The sequence below is a fragment of the Pangasianodon hypophthalmus genome, chromosome 21, assembly GCF_027358585.1.
Source record: "Pangasianodon hypophthalmus isolate fPanHyp1 chromosome 21, fPanHyp1.pri, whole genome shotgun sequence".
Taxonomy (NCBI): Eukaryota; Metazoa; Chordata; class Actinopteri; order Siluriformes; family Pangasiidae; genus Pangasianodon; species Pangasianodon hypophthalmus.
Genome location: NC_069730.1, coordinates 19,014,070 through 19,036,820, shown reverse-complemented (window position 1 = coordinate 19,036,820; position 22,751 = coordinate 19,014,070). Strand labels below are relative to the sequence as shown.

Sequence of the window (22,751 nt, the reverse complement as noted above, 5' to 3'; positions counted from 1 at the left end):
GAATTAATATAAAACATACCATCAAACTATTTATAAAGACTGTTATTAGGTCTCTATCTATCTATCTCCATCTCTCTCTCTCTCTCTCTCTCTCTCTATTTATATTCAAATATTAATATTAAAAGCAAAAAACTAGTATTTTTTGCTTTTTATTATGAATGTTGTGATATTAGTATTTCTATAGAAAGATGTTTACATGCACTTATGCAGATTGCATCAGTCTTTTAGTTCATACACGACCACACTTTTAAAAGCAGACAATTATTAAATTGTCCCAATAGCTTCTATGTTTCATATTTAAAAACATTAAAAAATGCCCATAATTTCTATTAAAAAAAGCCTAAATGTTGAAATCTACTGAATCAGCTGTGTAAAACAGTTCAAATCAGACAAGTCATATTACTTTTTTTTTTAGAGATTTAAGACCATTTTAATCTAAGATTAAGCATAAAGTCAAAATAATGTAGGACTATAAATAAATTCCGTCATGTATTTGAATATGAAGCGCGCATTTATAAACAGAGCTCATCATAAATGAAGGCAATTCTGTCGCCTATAATAAAGATTTCCTCCTTAAATCCGTGTTTAACACTAAACAAACTCAGGTGGTGAAGGGGAAGGTGGTGAAACTCTCACATGGCACCAGTTAATCCAAATTGCGGATTATTTTTATTTAAAGAAGTGAAAAGCGCGACAGCTGTAATGAGCACAGACTCAATCAGTGCTGCTTCTGGCTGTCTTTCACCAGAAGGCAGGAGACTCTTACTATTCAGCATGAACCTGAAAAAAGAAAAATATATATATACGTCTTATGTATTTTTTGCGACAGTTAATATACCTGGTTTATATATTTAATTATATATTTAATTTTATAATTTTCGGGGAAACAACACTCCATAATTGGATCCAAATGTTTTTTTTTTTAGTTGGATTTTTTTTAAGGGATTAAAAATAATTGTTTGGTATGCAGTACTATCAGCACAGCTTCTCTTCAAGTTCAAGGCTGCTTGAGTGTTAATGTTCAGCTCCTATAAAAAAAAAAAAAAAAAAAAAAACGCCGAAAATAGACGTTATTGCCGTTAATTAAATCTTGGCGAAACTGAGGAGGGTTCATTTGTATATTCCTGTTTTTCTTTTCTTTCTTTTTTTTTTTTTTTGCCCCCTCTCTGAGTAATAGGCGTGTGTAAATGTGCCAAGGAGGTGCGGCCATGGGGGAAAAAGCCCCGGAAAAAAGTTCCTCCCAAACTAAAGTTGGTGTTAAATCGTGGTGTAGACGCACATGTGGATTACCTGCAGTAATGCTCCACACACAGCCACCTGCAACAGCCTGAACCTGCACACCTTCACACCTTCACACCATGTACTGGAAAGATGAGCAGACGCTTTCCTGCCCCGGCGTGGAAGAGTTCAAGTCGGGAACCGAGAGCAAAGTAAGTGTTGAAAAAAAGGAGCCAGACTGCTGGGTGAATATCCGCATAAAGCTTTGCGACATGCACAAAAATCTCTGGTGTTCCACTAATCCAGCACCCAGAGTGAAGTCTGGCTCTTCTGGTGACTTGATTTAGCTTTTAGTTTATTTGGTGTGAGCTGTTAGGACTCTAGACTACTGACTTGTCTTGTGGAATTCATTCTGCTTTCCGACTACAGTGCAAAAGCTGAAAATATATATAAAGTTTCACTTTTGCTTTTCATGTCCTGTAACATCCCAAGTGCTGGATGAACTCTTACTCCTTATTCAGCATTATAGTGGACCAAACAACAGCAACAAACTTTTTTTTTTTTTTTTTTTCTTTCTTAATGAAATTCCTTTAGGAAGCTTGCAGTGTGTAATGTCTGCTACCTGGGACACTTCTAAAGGTTCTGAAGACACTTCAGAAGGGGGAAAAACTTTGTTGTTGTAAATTTCACTTTGTGAGATGCATTATAGTTTTGTGATTAGTGATGATAATGATTCAGGAAGCCTGAAGCTTGTTTCCTGCTCTGATCATCACCTTCAGCTGTGCTGCAATCTGCTCGGCATTTCTCCTCCAGGACAGAACAGCCTACAGTCCAGTACAGTCTATAGTCTATCGTGTATAGTCTATAGTCTATAGTCAGTGCAGCTCTTGATGCACAGGGATGTTCTGGAAGCTTTATTTTTCATGATCGCTTCACCGTGGTGAAGTTTGTAGTTCAGGTTTTAATCTGTCAGCTGAAAGCTCTTTGGCACGCGTTCATCCGAAAAGGAGGAGAAAGACTGCTGACTGCTATTACCTCAAGAGCCCCGTGTGTGTGTGTGTGTGTGTGTGTGTGTGTGTGTGTGTGTGTGGGGTGATAATTCCGGGGGGGTTTGGCATCTCTTGCACCGGGCTTGTTGTCATGGTTATTAACGGGGCGGCCGCAGAGGTTAAAAGGGCGGCGGCTCGGAGCGCGCGACTCTCCGCCTGACGCGCCTGCACACTTTCTCCTGCTGCTCATCATGCCACAAAACTGCAAACCTCACACACTCCTGCAAGAAGGAAACGTTTTGGTAATTAACTAACTAACTAACAGGTTTAATTATTATTTTTTGCTTTTATGGAGCAATATTTTTAGGTCGGAAAAACTCTCATTTTTCATTTGCGTTTGTCTTTCAAGCCAAGTGACCAAACCTGCAGCTTAGCCAGCGCGCATTTAAACATGTTTCTAATGTTTATTATTTCTCTTATTAATAATTTTTCCCCCATATCTCCAGAGCTCAACTCAAGACCTTTTGGAAGAAGTGTCGTGTCCGTCGTCTTCTGTGTCTTCGCCCACCGTCTCCTCTCCTCAGGCCATGGGTGAGAGAGCCATCTGCACCAGCTGCGGGGGGGAGATCGTAGACAAATACCTGCTCAAGGTAACACACTAAATCTTACTAAATATTAAAAAAAAAAAAAAAAAAAAAAAAACCCACACGTTTAATAGCATGTTGTTTTCCTCGTGAAAGCAAATCTCCTCTTTCACATCACGCGATTTCTTAAAGCTGCTCTTCTTACATGAACACATTCCTCTACAATATTTCCCCTACAAACTTTAAAAAAACAGACTTAATATATTTCATTTCCTTAACATTCTTTAATTATATTATGAAATGACATTAACGAGGCTGAAAAAAGTGCAGTGGTAGGAGTTCATGTCTTAATGCCTATTTATATTCATTATTTATTTATTTTTGCAAAAATAGTTATACAGATTTTCAGGTTTGAATAAAAGTTTACATTCTCCAGACTTACTTTTAATTTATTATTATTATTATTATTATTATTATTATTATTATTATTATTATTTCTACTTTCTCCTAACTCAGACCTTCTCGAACCCTGTTGTTTGGCATGCTAATGATGACTAGCTTAATTAGCTCGGCTAATATTGATGCTACATGTAAACTATAAAAAAAAAAAAAAAAAAAAATACACTAATGCTTCACTTTAAGCTTGTAGCTATATTTAGATTTTATTGCTTGTGGAAACGTGTGTGTGTGTGTGTGTTACTGGTTTCTAGGTTATGTATTGGAGGTGCAGTGCTTTGCTAACTCGTCCTTACCTGTGCTCTTTTTTTTTTTTTTTTTTGGTTTTAAAGGTAAACGACATGTGCTGGCACGTGCGCTGTCTCTCGTGCAGCGTGTGTCAGACGTCACTCGGCCGCCACATCAGCTGCTACATCAAAGAAAAAGAGATTTTCTGTAAACTCGACTACTTCAGGTACAGTTACATCCGGGTTTTTTTTTTATCTAAATCATCCAGCATTCATTTCTGGCTTAACTTTAGCGCATAAAAACGTCCATTTTTAAAATAATAATAATAACGCGTTGTTTGTCGTTCATTTGTGCTGTCTCGTGCACGCTTTGTGTTGGCGTTACGTCACAATGTGGCTACATTTCAGATTTATTTATTTATTTTTTTTAAAATAAAATTTCTTTTATAGATTTATAGATTGTTGGCTAAAAGTATGAGGTTCTTATCTTGAGAAATGATCACAATATGCACTTTTATAACTTTTAGTCAGCACTTGGCTTCTATACAACACTGACTATTTACTAATGAGTTACTTATTAATGATCTTTACTTAATGATGGCTCTTAGTAATAGTTACTATCATTATATTCAGTAGCTGATTGGATCACTTTCACTTCCTGCTTTTTTTTATGAATAATAAGTTAAATACCATGTGCATGATGCTTTATGAAAATATCATGCTTCAGTATTTTGGCCATGTTGACCTCCTGCTTCAACTGTGACTTTAAATCTCAGCATCAGATTCAGTAAAAATCTCAGTTTTGCATCTTTTGGATAAATTTTGTACCCGATTTTTAGACGTCTGTTCTCCATTACCATCATTTCCATTATGCTTTTCCTCTCGTGCGGTCATCCTAAGCCTACTTTTCACTGAAAAAAATTCTATACAAAGCTTATTGAGCCTTTGCGTCAGTGTGAGTACTGGAGTAATGTTCTCTCATCTCAGTCTGTATTAGTTTTTAAAGTTGTAGACGTTCACTCAAATATTTAATGAGATTTTAGGGCACACAGGGAAGATCAAGTGTAGTTTCTCCACACAATTAGCACTATTTAAACTCATTTAGACCATGAGGCTATGTAAGCTGAGAAAAAAAAATCAATTACGCCAAATTGTTTTAAAAGAAACAATTTGGCTAAAAATGAAATTTTACATCTATCATTCCTCAAATCTAGCTTTTGCTTTCCTCAAACGATTTATGATCTCACTTTAAGCCTGTTTTGTTTTAATGGCCATTTTATCATTAACACAGCACAGTTTTAGCATTTAATTGATAATGACGGGTACCTTAAGAGACTTAATCACCACATCTTTTTTTAAATTATGGTGAAATAAATAAAGTATTTGAAATTGAGAAACTGTAGAGAGTTTGTATTATTCAGTAACTTCTAATGTATCCCAGTTTCCCTATTTAAGATTCATTTTAAGACATTAATCTTAATAATAAAGGTTCTTACCCTTGTTACTAGGGTGGTGCCTTCAGTACGTTGTTTCAGGAAGCTAAGATTTGTTTTTATCTGGGAAGGGGAATGTGATGTAGCTCCAGTTTGCTTTTAGAGTAACGCTATAATTGTGCTTGTTAAGGTGCAGTTATGTAGCTTCGTTTGCTTTAAGGTATTCTATATTCAAGTTTTCAGGGTACAAAAGATGTAGTACATCAGAGTACAGGAAAAGTGACCTTGTTTTCAATGTAATTTTTTAAAATAGGAAATACGGGACCCGCTGCGCTCACTGTGGCAGGAACATCCACTCCAACGACTGGGTTCGCCGAGCCAAAGGGAACACCTACCACCTGGCCTGCTTCGCCTGCTTCTCCTGCAAACGTCAGCTGTCTACAGGAGAGGAGTTCGCTCTGGTGGACGAGAGAGTGCTCTGCCGCGTGCACTACGACCGCATGCTGGACAACCTGAAGCGTGCCATGGAGAACGGTTAGACCTTCTCACTCTCGTTTATACACGTTGATTTAATCAAAGCTGAGCCGGTAAAGCACACGACAGTGATACGAGTGCTGCAAGACGAAAAAGTGTTCATCAGTAGACCAACATGAGTGCAACATGGTCGAGCCGAGTCGTCCAACGACGGCCCTGTGGTTGGAACACGTAACGTGGAAGGGTTAAAGGATCTGAATAGACGTGTATGATGAATGCAGAGAGAGAAATGGCTTATGTTTACAGCTGAAAATTCGTCTATTCCCGGATTCTCATTCACATTTCATATTGATTTATTTTTCTTTCCTTATTTTCAAACGTTTTTCAACTAAAGAAATAATGCAGCAGAAAAAGTTCATACAACAGTTCATACAAATGACTGCTAAACATGAGGACTGAACTCAAGCACTACAGACATTCACTGTGAGCAGTCAGTCAAACTACAAATGAGTCGGTCTTGGTTTTATAAGCTGTTTGTGGCCTCTAAATTGCTGAGGTGGTCATTAGTTTTTTCTTTTTTTTAAACTTAAAAGTGCAGTTACATCATATAAATAGATCTCCTGGTTAGTTAAAGTAACTCTTGTATTTACTAAAAGTAAGAAAGTTATTGGGAACTCGAGTATTTTTTCCCCCAAAATATAACTATGTAGGCTAATATTTATGTTGAGTGTAAATTTATATTAGAAAAAAACTACACTCCTGTCTGAAGCTGTCTGATTTATCAAATATTAGCTAAATACTAAAAGCTACAGCAGAGGTAACCGAACATGTCTTTGGCTCTTCCAGCTTAAATATTTGCTTAAGTAAATCGTGAGACTTTTAAATAAGCTATCATTAGCTGACGCGTGTGTAATAAATGGCAGCATGTCACTTAAAGCATGTTGCTTTTCAGTTTGTGAAATATTAGCATCTTTACAATTGTTATTATTTTTTTGCAGTTGTGTTAGCATTATTAAGTTCCATGTAACTTGACACTGACGAACCCCTGGTCGAGAAAGTCTCGTTGTCGCATCTGTTAAAGTTTAGCTTCGTTAGGACTTTTGATTTTAGGACTCCCTGAAGCTGTCTGATGGTTCGTCACCTTATGACTATAAAATGTGACTCATAGAGAGATGTAATGATTTAGAGAAATTAAGGATTTTTCTTTTGAAGTGTACTGAGCAAAAGTCACAAGTGAAGTACAATAATAAAAAAAAAATTAAAACTCTTTTCTGTTAGGAATAGGAATGCTCTAAGTGTTTATCATCAAACAGAAAAACATGAACTGCGACACTCAGGAGACTGAAAAGTTGTGCCTCGAGTCTCTATTTAGTTATTTTCCCCCAAAATATAGTTTTACTTTACAGATTTTCCAGGTTTGAAAATAATTGTCCATTCTGTAGGCCTACTTTTCCCAGAATGCGGTTATCTGGTGTGCTATTGACCACTAACTTATTAGCTTTGCTAATATTTATGTCTAAATTATAAAAAAACCAAAACAAACCTACAATTCTGTCTTGATGCTGCAAAATCACCTTATAACTTTCCAAAAATCGGTTTATAGAGAAATGTAGAGATTTTTGAAAATGTAGTTGAGTCTTTTCTTTTGAAATGTTGAAAGTACAAGTCAGACTGTATTTTGTTGCTGTGTACTTGGTTAAATATCAGATGTGTTTTTTTTTTTTTTTTAGCCTCTTTGTTGCTTAATAACAGTTTTGTCTCAACAATTTAATTTTCCTTCCAGGAAAAGGAGTGAATGTAGAAGGAGCTGTACCTTCAGAACAGGAAGTAAACCAGCCCAAGCCGGCGAAGAGAGCGAGGACGAGCTTCACGGCTGACCAGCTGCAGGTTAGTGCTCACGTTCTCATTCATTCTCATCTGTACATCATCTTTATTCGCTCCAGGACTGGGCAGGATCATAAGATCTGAATATTGCTATAAATATACAGTATGTCAGGATACACTGAGAGTATTGAGGTTATCAGTACTGTAAGAACACTAAATGACTCGGCAGCAAGTCCTTAACCTCACTTTGGCACTCTTGTTCCTTTTTAAAGCCTGAATTTAAAAAACAAAACAAAAAAAAAAAAATCAGTGCTTGTAAAACTAAATATCATGATAGTGTACTGTGGTGATATCCTTTAACTATTAAGCCAAAAACTTTTATTCTGCATTAGTATTATTTTAATGTGCACATGTTAAAAAATAGTGTGTGTGTGTGTGTGTGTGTGTGTGTTAGGTAATGCAGGCTCAGTTTGCTCAGGACAACAACCCGGACGCTCAGACGCTGCAGAAGCTGGCTGAAAGGACCGGACTCAGCCGCAGAGTTATTCAGGTAAGCACATGAAATGGAGCTTAAATACTAAAGTCTAGTTAAAATAATAAATATTAAAACACCAGGCTTTATTTTGAGACAAAGAAGCCTCACACAAAGAAGTACACTTTTACCATATTTTCCTGATTCCAGGATATTTTAGATGTGTAATTTATTTATATACAGTCAGCCTATAATCGTGAATTTTAATCTAATGATCAATTTTAATTCAAATCTGTGAAAGTTCAGGAATGAAAAGCTCTTTGATAAATCCTCAAAATATTTTTGTACTCCTTTAAATAATGAAGCGAATATTTGACAAACTGGATTATGCTCATAAAAATAAAATAAATTTGTACTGAGAGGCTTGTATTAATTAATTTTAAAATATCAGGAGAAATTTGAAATGTATAGCTTGCTTTGATATTTACATTTTACATTTCCTATAAATAAACACTAGGACTGTAACATTTTAAATATTTTAAAGAAATTGTATATAAGGGTTAAAAATAACGTGCAGCTTTTTCACATCCAAACATTAGCAGGTTTGGTAATTTTACAGAATATATGCTAATATACATAAATTATGCTAAAGATTTGGAAGTTGTGTCTCATGCTTTGATATTTTATATTTTGGAAAATAAGCCTGCTCTTGAATCGAACCTTGTGCTCATGTCGAGTCTCATGTTCTGTACATTTCACACTGATGCAAATTTGATTAGAAGAGACTGAAATCAAACCGTTTACGTGCTTCTTATTTAGCTGTGTGTTGGTGGTTCCTCAGGTTTGGTTTCAGAACTGCCGAGCGCGTCATAAGAAGCATGTGAGTCCGAACCACTCGTCCACGGCGCCGGTGTCGTCCCTGCAGCCGGGCAGACTGTCCCCGCCTCTGATGGAGGAGCTGCAGTACACGGCGTTCACTCCGGTCGACACGCCCATGCTCACTACTCTGCACTCGTACATGGACGGTCAGTTCAACCCTGGTGTGTGTCTCGCTTCTGTAACGTGGGTGTAAAATGTGGAGAAGCTTCAGTGATAACTTTCTCAAGTAATTCAAAATGAATTGTGACATTTGTCATCCTGGTGTAGTAGATGTTGGGTTTATATCGACTCTTGTGTATTATTCACAAGCTTTCATCAAGTTTCTTTAATTAATGACCAATCAGAGCTTCGTTTATTGACCACTTTCAGCTTCTGATCATGCAGCGTAGTGATCTAACTTTGCTTTTGTCTTTATAGTCTCAAAGTATGCTCGACTCAACAGCCATTCTTAATTACACTTTTATTTATCTATTTATTTATTTATTTTATATCTAAGTGCGTTTATGTCACAGTTAAGATCCTCTCTGATGATGCACTCTAACATTCAATCTTAAATATGAGACGGATTCTGCCAAAAAAGTAATTAATGATGCCACACAGAAATTCATTTTAATTTATTTACTCATTTTTGAGTAAAATTCAATATTAATATTGAAATCCAGACCACTATATATACAGCAAATGTCCCTTTTTCACTTTAAAGCTGTGTTCTGGTTTCATTAAGGCGTTTATGGGAAACAGAACTATGTGCAATAATATCATACTTATTTAAGAATATTAATAATGTCAGATTAAGCAGTATATTTTCTATGGCTCTTATATTTCAAAGAATTTGGGATGTTTTATATTGGTGAAGTGCTAGTTTCCTAAACTGGCTAAATAATTGAAATAAATTGTAATAATTTTAATATTCCATTTTAATAATTGTCATCATTATGAAGCTGCAATCTGCTAATCAGTTTTCAGTAAATTACACCCTCAGTCCTCAAAGTGGAGTCCGTCACGCATCGCCAGCGAGTGCAGGGGTGTGGTTGATTTTATTTATTTATTTATTTATTTATTTTTTGTTGGTGGTGGAAATCTCATCCCACAATTACCAAAATTTGAGTTCATATAGTTATTAGTTAAGAAACTGGCCATTTGAATGAAATGCATTTAATCCAAACCTCACTAGTTCAAAAACGATTATAATAAATAATAACTTGAATATGACAATTTTACATCCTTTTTATTATTTTTTTTTCGGAGAGTGAAAAGTTCAGGAGTAAAAAGCTATTTGGCTTCAAAAATATTCACAATATTGCTGTATAACTTTGTACCGAGAGGATCATGGATTTATTTTTTATTGTGGATTTATTTTAAAAAGTGTTGACTTTTAAACCATTAAAGTGGTCCCTAGTTATGAAGTTTGTTTTAAAACTTGACATTAAACGTCGTATAAAGCTGCACTGACGCTGTGACAGTCCAACACTTCAGTTCAGAAAACATTGTTCTTGTTGGTAGCAATTTTTATTTTTTTAAAATTTATTTCTGTAGGCAGCGTTTTGTTTTTGAAACCTTGCTGCAGATTTTAAGGCTGGTTTCCTTTCACGCTATCCCATGAGATCAGTATTTGTTTGTAGACGCACGTGATTCTGATCTGATGTCACTACGTCACTGCTGTGTTCTTTGTGCCGTCACTGTGAGCAACACAATGTTTTAACGTGCTTTTTTTCTTTTTCTTTTCCAGTTCAGTCTCCGACGTCGCTGGTGTTCCAGCCTCTCCTGCCCCACTCGATGACACAGCTGCCCATCAGCCATGCCTGAGACAAACCCCGCCCACTGCACCCTCTCAACCAATCAGGTCAGAGTCTAGAGGAAAGCGTGAGGAACTTTTCATCGCTCTGTTGACCGTGTCTTGCACCGTGACCCTGTAACTGTTCTATCTTTTCATGAGCATTTACTGAAGGATGGTCCAAGAAAACAAGCTTTTGATGTTATTGTGAATGGCTGAAGTTTTTTTTTTTTTGTTTAATATATAAATATCTATAACGGTTGAATACAATCACGTTTAATTTATTTGTTGTATGTGACTGAGCACTTTGTTTTGAAATAAATTTATGATGGAAGTCTTAGTTTCTTGTTTCTGTTGATGTACAGCTGCTTTTTTTTTGTGGATGAATCGCGGTAATTGGAAGCTGAACAAAATACCAATAAAATGTTCAATGCTTACAGAACTTGTTTGAGTAACTGCATTCATTGTGAAACAGTCTGATGTTTGGACACTTTGGTTATTATGTCTAACCAGCTAAAGTCTTTTCCAAACGTAAAAATTTGGAGAAAAAAAAGCATAAGACTTCGTCGTGCTAGGAATTTAAGGACCAATTTTAGAAAATATTGAAAAATGTAGAAACATTATGGTGGCATGGTGGTGCAGAGCGTCGCATTGTCGTCTCAGGGGTCCAGCAATGTTCCTTTACCAGCACAGACTTAAGTCAGAGTGACATCATCAAATAAGGGCGTGGCTTATTTGATTAACAAACTAACAAAACTCAATTACATACAAGTAAATGTTTAAATTCTGATGACTGAAATTAACTTTGAATGCCATTTATATGCACTCAAATAGTCTGATATTGAAAACCTACATAACGCTCACAATAACTGGAATCTCCAGATACGCATTTTGCGCAGGAGCTCTGCATTTTAACTTTAATACACTGCTACAAGTTCTCACACAATATACCAACAGAGCAGTCTTTATTCCTGCCAAATAAAAACAGCAGACGAGCCAATTGGCACACGAATCTGAAATGATTGACAGCTGTGCAAGTGTTTTTAACTATCTGACTCCCCAAAAGCTCCGCCCACTTCCTCCATCTCGCGTCTATTGGCCCGCTCTCTAGTCTCAACTCAATGTTTCCCGCTCGAAAGACACACTGATGTGGTGTCTCATGTTCTGTCTCAGTAAACTGAGAATGCTTTGTGTTGATGTGAAATAAAATCGATCAATGTGTGTTTGATTTTGCTAACATTACACAAAACGTCATTTAAATATATTTTTTTAGAGAGGCATGGAAATTTCAATGTCTGGAATTGGAACTATATCCAAATCTATCATCGTATGCTTTTTTCTGTTTACTGTGTTTTTACTTCTCCCCCTTCCCAGGACTCGTATCTCCTGTTTCCTTGATTCCTCAGACTTCTTTTAACATACTGGTACTTATTTACTATAAATGGCGGACTTCGATCGGTTTGAAGAACGCGGGATTGAGGAATCGGGAATTTGGGAAGCTCCCATGTGTTTGCAGATGGACCGCAGGTTAGACGACTGCCGTGTCAATCAAACATTATCTGTGAAAGTGGGCGGGTCTTGGTCATGTTGAGTGACCAAATGCTAGAGGTCTGGCTTGTGAGACTAGCTAATGTTTGAAGAGATAATTTAGCTAGCTTTTAGCTAATGATTCCTCAAAGCACCTACAAACTCCACGCACAGCTAATGCTCTGGATACGTGACTGAGTTGCATCTTAATGTCATGAACCATATTCTTATTATTTATTAAACCACTCTTGAGTAGTGAACATAGATCAGATCAGTGTGGGGTTGGTCTGAGCGAGTGTGAGCTCATGTTCGGTCTTGTAGAAGTAATTTACTGCACTGTACTCGTGCTGTTTATATAACACACGTAACAAATTACACAGCTCTGTTCAGATATTAGCAGGTGCCAATTAGTGGTTTGAGGGTGATGACAGATTTTGTCTGAATCTGAATGAACAAAGCTGAGAGGTAAAGCGCAGAAAGATGTATGGCTGGGAAAATCTGACACACAGTGTGAGGCATTAGTTTGTACACCCTGACTGACTTGAGTGTTTGTTTCTTAAAGTCGTTTTGATTCAAAGGCTCATTCTTTATTTTCTCAAGCTTGCTTGCACAGATGAAGGATTTTTATCTTTATTTTCTCTGAAAACGTTGTGCTGAACTGTTGCTGTTTCAGCCCATCCTTCTGACGGTTCGATTTGTTGTGCTGTCTGTGATGCTTTTCTGCTCACCACGGTTGTAAAGAGTGGTTATGTGAGTTACCGAAGTCTCTCCGTCAGCCTGAACCAGTCCGACTGTTCATCTCTGACCGATCTCATAAACAAGACGTCTTTTTTCTTTCGTTTTTCCATGCACAGAACTGCCAGTTACAGGATGTTTTTTTGTTTTTCGCACCACACTGAGTTTCACTCTAGAGGTTACTGTTGTGCGTGGAAATGGCAGATCAGCACTTTCTGAAATACTCAACCTGGCACCAACATCCCTGCCACAGTCAGAGTCACTGATATCACTGAGATAATTTCTCCATTCTGATGTTGATGTGAACATGAACTCAAGCTCTTGTCCAGTAACTGCTGATTTTGTGCACTGTGCTGCTGTAATACGATTGGCTGATTGAATAACTGCATGAATGAGCAGGTGTACAGGTGTTCCTTCCTATTAAAGTGGCCAGTGAGTGTACATGTAGTTGACCTGCAGCATGGTACACAAGGTTTCTAGAGAAACAGGATGTTTCCTACATGCATCAGCTGTGCTTCTGAATCTGTAGGAAATAAAAATACATACATTAATAAATATAAAATGTGAAATTAATTTGTAATACACGGTTAATTTTCTGAAATTTACTCAAACACTAATATGTATTCGCAGATGTATATAGACCAAAGCCAATAAAATTTGAAGTCAGCTTGGAACACGTGCAATGTGACCTAAACTCAACAAAGAACATTTTTCACACATCGCAAGAATGTTATACATGTTAAATACTATAAATAAATATTTTTTTTAAATGAAGAAAAACACAGTACCTTTGAGCTTTTTCTCAACTTTTCTCAACTTGTATTTAATGAAACTCAGCAGAGGTACTGCTAGTATTAAAAAAAAAGAAAAAAAAAAGAAGGAAAATCACCTATTTTTTGTCGTTGTGCTTTACTTATGTCAAGAGAGCACTTGATCCCTGAAGCTGAAACGCCCTCAGGCATGTGTGTGTGTGTGTGTGTGTGTGTGTGTGTGTGTGTGTGTATTTGTGTATTCAGGTGTGTGGTTACCTTTTCCGTTTTTGCAGTTACTTATACCGCCCTATTATTGTTGTGAGTGTGTATTATTATTATTATTATTATTATTATTATTATTAATACTGACAGACTATAACTCGTCTGTACTAGTGTGTACCACTGCTTATCCTGCTTAAAAATTACTACTTAAAAATATCTTCAAAATAAACAAATATAAATGTAAAAGCAATTTCATAATCTCACACACACACACACACACACACGCACACACATATATATGATAATCATCCTTATAGATGCAATATAGAGATAACTAAAGGCTAAATATTATTACATGTACTGTAATGAAATTACACTGACATGATTTAATATTTTGACTATTTTTTATTTGCAAAAAAAAATCCACATTCCTGTTTTTTCCCTTGTGGTACAAAAGATACAAATACATCATATTCCTGTCCCAAAACATACAAAAAAAAGGATTTCTGCAACATTTACAAAGTGTAGCACTTAAACCCTACACCTCCCAATACAAAGGAACCCAAATGGCTTTGACATCCTTGTAGAGGAGACGGATTGATTTCGAAAAGTCGCCTAGTGTGAGCCATTTTCCCATTTATTTCCTGTTTATTTCCCGTTTATTTCCCCATTTATTTCCCGTTTATTTCCCGTTTATTTCATTCAGAGGTGCTTTATGAACTCTTGGGGAAAAATCTACATGCATGTGGCTCTGAGTGTGAGGAAAAGCAGGAAGTTGTATTAAAAGATGAGGAGAATGTGGATGAGCTCTAGGGCTGTGTCTCAAATTGCTCACCATGCAACACAATCCCTAATTATAGGCTGCACCATATCGCTTTTAGGGGGTTCACAACTGTTAACTTTTACTAGTCGACTAGAAATTAAGAATGTAATCAACTAGTTTCACTAGTTAATGCAAAAGAGCATCATGATTCAGGGCATTATTTTATTAACAGCAGCAGTGAACTGATTTCTGGAACAAGGCTACACCACAGCGCCCTCTGGTGGCCACCAGGTGAAAAAAGGCCACGTGGTTATTAGACAATAAGGTGCTAAATGTAGCGGTGGAAAATATACTTCAGTTCCGTACTTCAGCACTATTTTGAACATTTGTACTCTTACTCTTACTCACTGCTCATTTCCAAGAGAAAAAAATCTTACTTTTTACTCCTTCTTTTTCATTTTGACCATAACAAAGCACAAGATTTTCCTTTTTTGTTCCGTTTATTTCAAATATTTGACTTTAAAATTCACTCTCAAATCTAAAGAAGTATGATGAGTTAATTTTAAGTTTGGTAAATTATCTAGTTGAGTTTTGTAAATAAAGTCCATTAAATTAACTAGTTATGCTTGTGAATTTGTTCGGTAAATTAGCTAGCTAGTTAAGTTTTGTGAATTTGTTCGGTAAATTAGCTAGCTAGTTAAGTTTTGTGAATTTGTTCGGTAAATTAGCTAGCTAGTTAAGTTTTTTGAATTAAATTGTTAAATCACAGTTCGCTATGTTTTATGATTTATTGTTTCAAATTAGCTAGCTAGTCAAGTTTTGTAATTTAGGTAGTTAAATTAGCTAGTTAGGATTTGTGAATTAGCGTGTTAAATTAATAGCTAAACAAGTTTTGTGAGTTTGTTAAATTAATAAACTATATAATATTTGTGAATTTGTTTGTTGAATTAGCTAGCGTATTTTTTAAATCTAATCTTTAAAATTGTAAACATTTCCCCATTTTCAGTGTTAGAATAGTGTTTGTAGACAGAAAAATAAAAACATCATTAAACTCTTTGTAACTTAATTTTTACAGGTTTAAAGTAGCACTACTCTTTTGCTGGCAGTTGCTAAGTTAGATGATATATTACGATACATAAAAAAATTTCCTCGTGGAATGCAATATGATATTTTTTGTCGTATCTTCCAGCTTCTAATTCCAGTGTGTTTGCTGTTGGTAGTTTGGACTTTGGACTTATTTTAGGCGGAACTGATTTTCGTATGCGGTGGGATTTGTTGTGCAGCTCTGGCAACCCTGTTGTGCAGAATCTGCACTGGTGATCAGGTGATCACGGTTTTAACCCAGCAATTAACAAGAAACCCATTTATGTCATGCTTTTACAGGAAGGATGTCATTCATGCTACCATGTACAATCTTGATAATAACAGAGATAGGATCCTTAAAATAAATAAATAAATAAATAAAAAAAATAAATAAATAAATAAATAAATAAATAAATAAAAGTCACAAATGTTTTCATTGGGATTTGTTTATCAGACAAATAAAGATGAACTTTACTAACAAAATTATTATTTTTTGAATCCAGCAATGCCAATTAGTTTTTAAAATCTCTCTTCTCAATCAGAAGACAGGCAGATACAACAGGGTGTGTATTTTCTCTTTTTTTATGTTTAATCTTTAATTTAAAACATCAAACTAGCAGAATTGTGGAAAATGTGCAGGAATAAACCTTTTATTTTGATAAAAATGCCTGAAATCCTTCTGCGTGCACACCGCAAGTTTATTCTATTCCCATTTATTTTTAATAAATGTCCAAAAAAAATGTAACCTATATGGAAAAGCAACATATGGTTCAAAATATATATTGTAGTGTATATCCAAATATTTGAGATTGGCCCAGTTTTTGTTAGAAAACATACATTTTGATCTGTATTTAAAAATATATTGTAATATAAACAATATATTTGGGTTATATTTTGGGAATTTTGGGAATATTTTCCTTCATAGTAAAATATATGTCAATATATCACAATATTTCATTACTCCACAGCATTGTTGAATTCTTGATTCTGATTGGTCAGACGGTGTTGATTAATTTCCTATAACAGCAGCTCTGACAGCAGTGCAGCTGCAAATCACAGATTTCTATAAATACGTTATTGTTTCTATAGTAACAGCTCATTCACAGGGACTTGAACAGTGGACGCTCCATAATCCATAAACGGATTAACAGTTATGGAAGGAGTCTCCAGTGTCAGAGATAAAGCTGTAACTTTTCCGACATCTTCGGGAGTTTTATGCTATTTGCGGTTTCTCTGTTACAATACAAGCTGTGTTTTTTTTTTCTTAAGAGAAAAAAGAGAGGCTGAACTGGAACTCGCTTGTTTCACAGATGTTCCACAGATGTTCCAGATGTTTTAATGTAACTATAAATGGATAAAAAGATACAATGTGTTGTTTGTAAATAAACACAAATTGCTGTGATATAAGAGAAATAAAACACACCACTTCACACCAGCCTCTCATTGATTATTTTCCAGTAACTGCACATCACCAAATGTTTTACTCATTATATATAGTATATATTCTTAAATACAGGTCAAAATATATGTTTTATATATATAAAAAAAGCTTTTCCATATGGGAACAAATGAGAGTGTTATGATTAGGCTGATGTAAAAAAATCTGGTGTTGAGGCTGAGCTGAGGTTGAAAGTTAACATATCACTCATAAAGTCGAAACGTAAAAATGTCCTTTTTTATTCCAATCACAAAAAAAACATCAGTTCTACCTCTGAATAAGCGATCAGACCTCGGGTCAATCTGGATGTCGCAAAAAATCCTGTAAACGGCTGTACGTGTGAGAATAAGGCAGATAGAAAGTTGGACAGAACCTGTGTGTGTGTGAGTGTGTGTGAGTGTGTGTGTGTGAGTGTGTGTGTGTGTGTGTGTGTTAGTGCATAGCACCTTCAGTCTCCTCTAGTGGAAGTAAATGCTCAGTGTTTGTCACAGTCTTAGTGCATCGGAGACGGGTTACAGTACAGGACGTAGCGGCCGGCGTCCTCACAGCCGCAGGAGGAGAGTTAAAGAGTTAAAGCATGCTAGCTAGCAGGAGGAGTAAAGCTATTCTCTGACGGCGCACTGATGCAGTGCTGCTCGTGATTTCCCGGGGCTCTGATCCACGCTTCCCAGAATTCTGCGCAAGCCGGGAGACATGAGGAAAGGTTTCGTCGGCGTGCCGTCGTTCCTCTCCAGGTCCTCACCTGGATCCGTAATGCAGCGGGACAAAGACAGGACGAAGCAGGAACAGATTAAGGAATGAATCCACATGGAAAAGTGTAAAATTCACAATATATATTTAGAGCATATTGAAATATTTGAAGTGATTGCATTGCAGGTGTGGCACGACTGCAACACGGTGATGAACGTGAAATGCAATCAGGGCGATCAGGGAATTATCCATTCTCTTCTGCCCAAAGCAGCAATCTCCTCCTGATTGTTTTCAGACTTGAACAGATAAAGTGACGTAACAGCGACGCAGTGAAGGTTTTGCTTTTCAGTGTGTAACGTTTTCTGCGTGTCACTAGTGTGATGTGGTTAAACAGTAGATGTCAGCGCCTCTGCTTTGTGCACTTACAGAAACACAGGAACAGTGTGTCCACACACATTGCATAGACGCTGAAGAAGCCGTGTGCGATCAGGTACGACCCGAACACGACTGTCTGTCGGTGAGACACACAGACACGTTAACCGACAGCAACAAAACACACAAAGTACAAAAATACAAACCGCTTCCTTACCAGGAGAGGCACCCAGTAATTATTCAGAACTAGAACTTCTTCCTGAATGATGGGGATCTTGTGTGTGAAGAAAAAGAAGGCAATAACACCTGTAAAAAAAAAAACAAAAAAAAAAAACACACACACCAGTGAGTGATTCAGCACAACGCTCTACTCCCCCCTGCTGGTGCCACATTCTGCAGACACAAAGTGGATTATTTATCCATTTTAATGTGTGCTCATATCACTGTGCTTTCCATGAGACACACTTTAGGAACTAGAGGAAGATAAAAAAAAAAATTCTGTAAAGCAATGATGCCTTGAAAAATAATGTACAGCTGCAGTTTGGGTTGCCAGGCCCTCGTTTTTCATGCAGTGCTGCAGTGTTGTTTTCCTGTTGTCCACAGGTTGGAAATGAAGCATTAGATTAATTATAATAATATATAATACTAATAAATAATTATAATCAATCTGACCCATGGTTAGAGTTACAGAAAAACCATAAATGCACATGCAAAAAAAAAAAAAAACCTCTATTATTACTGAAAACTGTCTGGGATTTGGACATGAGAAAGCAGCTGACTTACCAACACTCCCCGTTATGAGAATTTTCCCTAAGAAGAGCAGGAAGTCTGTAAGCTTGTCCAACACTGCTACCCTGCGACGGAGAACAGCGATGCTGGCTGATAAACAGCAGCAAACAGATAAACGTTCATGTTTTTATGACGACCCACGAGGACGTTCTTACCTCACAACGTTCCTCATTAACAAAAAGAAGGCTTCCCGAGCTGACGTGCAGAAACTCTTTCCATAGATAGCAATCTAGAGGAAACATATCACACAGTTAGTGTTTCATCACGTGAAAAGATTATGAAAAAAATAGCCCGATTTTCTGCATGGTGATTATGTGCAATATAGACTCTTACCATGATGTATGCGTTCCTGTTCATGAAGCGAATAAAACGCTCCAGGCACCAAAAGCAGCATTTTAAACAGCAGAGCAGGAAGCGAGCAAACGCGTTATGAGCTCCTGAACACACAAACACAGAGATACACATACAGATAAAACCAGAGACAATCAAACAAGCTTAGACCACAACGCTGCTGAACTCTGGATTCTGATTGGTCAGAAGGTGTTCATTCATTTTCTATAACAGCAGCTCTGACAGTAGTGCAGCTGCAAATCACAGCTTTATATGAATGCACTTGTTTTAATACGTTATCGTTTCTATAGTAACTATATAGTTATTCACAGGGTCTTGTACGACAGACATAATATGGCCACATAAACGGATTAAAAAACGAGTGTAATCATTGAAGTTGGCGAAGTTTTCTGTAAGGAGACATTTATGGAAGGAGTCTCCAGTGTCAGCGCTTTGTGAAAGTCAGAGGTAAAACTGTAACTTTACTTTTTCTGACATCTTCAGGACAGATGTGTTTACACGTTATGGTTTTTTGGAAACACACTGTGTTTTTTTTGTCTTATTAACTATTAAGAGAGAGAAAAAAGAGAGGCTGGTAAAGGGGGAGCTGCTGTAACATGTGATAACAGATAACAGAAACCAACTTGTTCCATAACATTAAATGTTACAATAAATGGATAAAAAAGTGTGATGTGTCATTCTTTAATTAAGATTAAATGTTAGTGTTGACAAATTGCTGTGGTGTATGAGTAATAAAACACGTGTAGATGTGTTGTTATAGAAGAATAATCAAACCCAGGGTGGAAACAGTAACGCCGCTTTATCACACCACCCTGTCATTGATTCGTTTCCTATAACAGCATGACATGGAGTGTTCTTTTTTTTCAGGTGTCTACATTGTTCTGGAAACTTACCTTTAAGCTTATGGTCCAGATATTCAAGTACTATTCGGATGAACTGGACGAAAGCTAAGATCAGTGAGCCGAAAGCAAGAGACCCGGTGTGATACCTACAAGCAAAACACACGTTACTGGACCACCATGATACCCGTTTACAACAGAGTTCACAAGCAAGAACTGTTTCTAATCGCATCAGTCCTAGCTAAAATCTTTGGTGCACAAATAAGCTTCAGGAGAAAATAAACTGAATTCACAAAACCATAATACATAATTATTAATATACATTGAGTTCTTAAAAGAAATTTTGTAGTTCATTAATGACCTTGTCCCAAAAAAAAAAAAAAAAAAAAAAAAAAGACCAAAAAGCCATTTGCTATAGCTGCAGCTCAGATTAACCTTTAGCACACTAGCCTTTCAGCCTTTCTGTCTCACTTCTTTAAGTCCTTCTGCGGCTTATTTCTGAGTGATTTACGATTCCTGAGAAATCCGAGCGCAAAAATGCCTGCACATTGCAACTATAGGGGTCTATGGGTTAAATATGGGCACCTAATTTGAATTTTAAGAGAGGGCTGCTTGGTCACAAATGAACCAAGGTGCAGCTACACCTTCAGCGTTTCAAGAACTTGAAAGGATGGTGCAGAACGTTTGGAGTACTGAATAAATTAATATTAAGTGTTAGCTGTTAAAGAGATGACAAAAATGAAGATATTTTTATTATACATTATAAGGGGCATACATGTGTTACCATTTAGTGTGTGAACAAGAGAAGCAGGAACCAATGAATTATTAATCATTATTAATTATGAAATGAAACTCTCCTTGATAGAACACCCTGACTACAACATGCTACGCACCGTACAGCCCGGAAAAAGGAGGAGAAAACAGGGCATGATGGGATATCATCAGGTTTCCTCTTGGCCCAGTAGTAGGATGCGAAGGCTCCGGCGAGTGTACACTGCCCCAGCGCGATGGTGAAATTAACCAACCAGAGGAAGACGAGCAGATTGCACAGCTGCAGGAGGAAGATGTAGCGGTGATACACGCTCTCTCCGCCGTAGAACGCGAAGAGACACTGAGCTCCTGGACACTGCTTAGTGATGTTGGTCCTGTTAAACGTCTATCCATAAACAAAACGGACAGGAACAGATGGCAGTGAAAGTGACTCCTTGTTCATTACCTACATAAATCTGTAATAAAGTCTCATCATGTCTCATCTCCTCAAGATTTAATGCAAAATCAGAGAAGACGACTCACTTCTGGACTGCAGGTGAGGTTGGCGTGCTTGCAGTTGGGCTGCGCTGACATGACTTTGTACACAGCTTCACCAGACGATGCCAGAAAACTGGATTTGATTAAGGTGCAAACAGACAGAGTAAGCTTAATAAGAGATTATTCAGACCTGAACAGATATTCTAGCAAAAAAAGCTTAAATCTTGTCTTTGCCCCTCCTGGCTGGCTCACCAACTGTTACAATTCAGTGTTAAACCTACTCACTTAGATAAATATCATAACAAACAAGTATATTTCTTATTCAGCATGACACGTGTTACAGCTGGTAATAAATATAATATATAGTTTTAATATAAAATATAATACTATATAATATGATTTGCTTAAATCTTCTCTCTGAACCTCCTGGCTGGCTCACCAAATGTAAAATTTTGGTGTCAGTTAATAAATAGACAAACAAGTTAACTTTGTTAATTTAGAATGGCAAAGTGTCACATGTCACAAGCTTCTCTTCTTAGCTATAGGTAATAAGAATTGTGGGTAAATAAGGCAGGTCAGGGGGATGTAACAGCATGCCGACTGTCCATTTCCACTCTGTTAAATAACTACTGTTATTCGGTTAACTGTATAAACAGTGATTATGCTTAATATAAATAAATATAAAAGCTGCTTATAAGGTTAAATCTTGTCTGTGCTAAATCTTGTCTCCTCCTAGTTGTTTGATTACCATGTTAAATCAACTCGCAGTAATAAATAGACAAAGAAGCATACTTTTTGTGGTAAAGTGTCATGTTTTACAGCCAACTCCTCTTAACTTTAGCTACAGGTGTGTTCACAGCTTGACCCTGTTATAGAGTCTAATGCAGCTTATTAAAATAACAAAAACAGCCATTTTGCAAATATGACCTGCTAATTCCTGGCTCACATTTCTTCCACTCTAAACTGAGATGCGATACGACCCCTAGTGGACAAACGAGTACAATCTTCGTATCATTTGTATCATTTTCACGTTCTGCACTGATAATAAGGATACACAGCTGTAACGGCCCAGTAAGAGATACACACAGCCAGCATCACGAAGGTGACGATTGGGTAGAATAAAGCAGACATGATGTAGCTGATGGCCCTGCAAATACACACACAAGAGTTCAGGAGAGTTCATGGGGCTGAAATTGTGAAACGGGAGAAAAATCAGATTTACTTGCTGCCCTCTTTGAGCAGGGCGATGGCGATGCACACTCTCTTCCTCAGGAAGACCAGCATTAAAACTACGGATGCTTCAGTTAAAACCAGAGACACCACTGAAAGAAAATACACACACACACACACACACACACACACACATGCATGAAAAGAAAAGCATGAGAACATTCACTTTCACTGATAACTAACCGTACCTCAGCCCTTATTTCTTTGTCGCTGCTTAGCAACCGTTGCCTTCTGCCATATTTTCAGTCAAACGTTCAGCACTTTAGTGCTTTATGGAACTCTGTTTGGAATTTTAAGCTTTAAATATCCTCAAAATTATCACAGACATGCTGTGAGGATTGTTCAGCTAAGATTAATGGTTAATACAATTTGTATGTTAGCT

At 36.8% G+C, this 22,751-nt stretch overlaps 2 protein-coding genes across 4 annotated transcripts in view; one reads left to right on the top strand and one right to left on the bottom strand.

The window, feature by feature from the left end:
• The first annotated feature begins 737 nt into the window (after nt 1-737).
• lhx8a (LIM homeobox 8a) lies at nt 738-10,773 on the top strand. 3 transcript variants are annotated; one of them, XM_026946141.3, is made up of 8 exons: nt 738-1,430; nt 2,714-2,857; nt 3,580-3,701; nt 5,221-5,441; nt 7,165-7,268; nt 7,660-7,755; nt 8,519-8,717; nt 10,286-10,772. In XM_026946141.3, the coding sequence occupies exons 1-8, from the start codon at nt 1,359-1,361 to the stop codon at nt 10,360-10,362; spliced, it is 1,035 nt and encodes a 344-aa protein (XP_026801942.1). In that variant the 5' UTR covers nt 738-1,358; the 3' UTR covers nt 10,363-10,772. The 3 variants fall into 3 exon arrangements, with proteins under 3 accessions (XP_026801942.1, XP_026801943.1, XP_026801945.1); XM_026946142.3 differs by having other exon boundaries at nt 739-1,430; nt 8,519-8,702; XM_026946144.3 differs by lacking the exon at nt 738-1,430 and adding an exon at nt 2,323-2,509 and having other exon boundaries at nt 10,286-10,773.
• A 6,100-nt stretch (nt 10,774-16,873) lies between these two features.
• The window catches only part of slc44a5a (solute carrier family 44 member 5a), a 60,601-nt gene continuing 54,723 nt past the window's right edge, over nt 16,874-22,751 (bottom strand). Inside the window, exons 12-22 of the mRNA XM_026946110.3 lie at nt 22,362-22,461; nt 22,194-22,286; nt 21,185-21,272; nt 20,785-21,047; nt 19,946-20,040; nt 19,035-19,138; nt 18,857-18,930; nt 18,696-18,766; nt 18,130-18,218; nt 17,967-18,051; nt 16,874-17,592 (exon numbers count right to left, since the gene is read on the bottom strand). Of these exons, the coding sequence (XP_026801911.3) occupies nt 17,453-17,592; nt 17,967-18,051; nt 18,130-18,218; nt 18,696-18,766; nt 18,857-18,930; nt 19,035-19,138; nt 19,946-20,040; nt 20,785-21,047; nt 21,185-21,272; nt 22,194-22,286; nt 22,362-22,461 (1,202 nt within the window). The 3' untranslated portion in view covers nt 16,874-17,452. The remainder of the gene's footprint in view (nt 17,593-17,966; nt 18,052-18,129; nt 18,219-18,695; nt 18,767-18,856; nt 18,931-19,034; nt 19,139-19,945; nt 20,041-20,784; nt 21,048-21,184; nt 21,273-22,193; nt 22,287-22,361; nt 22,462-22,751) is intronic.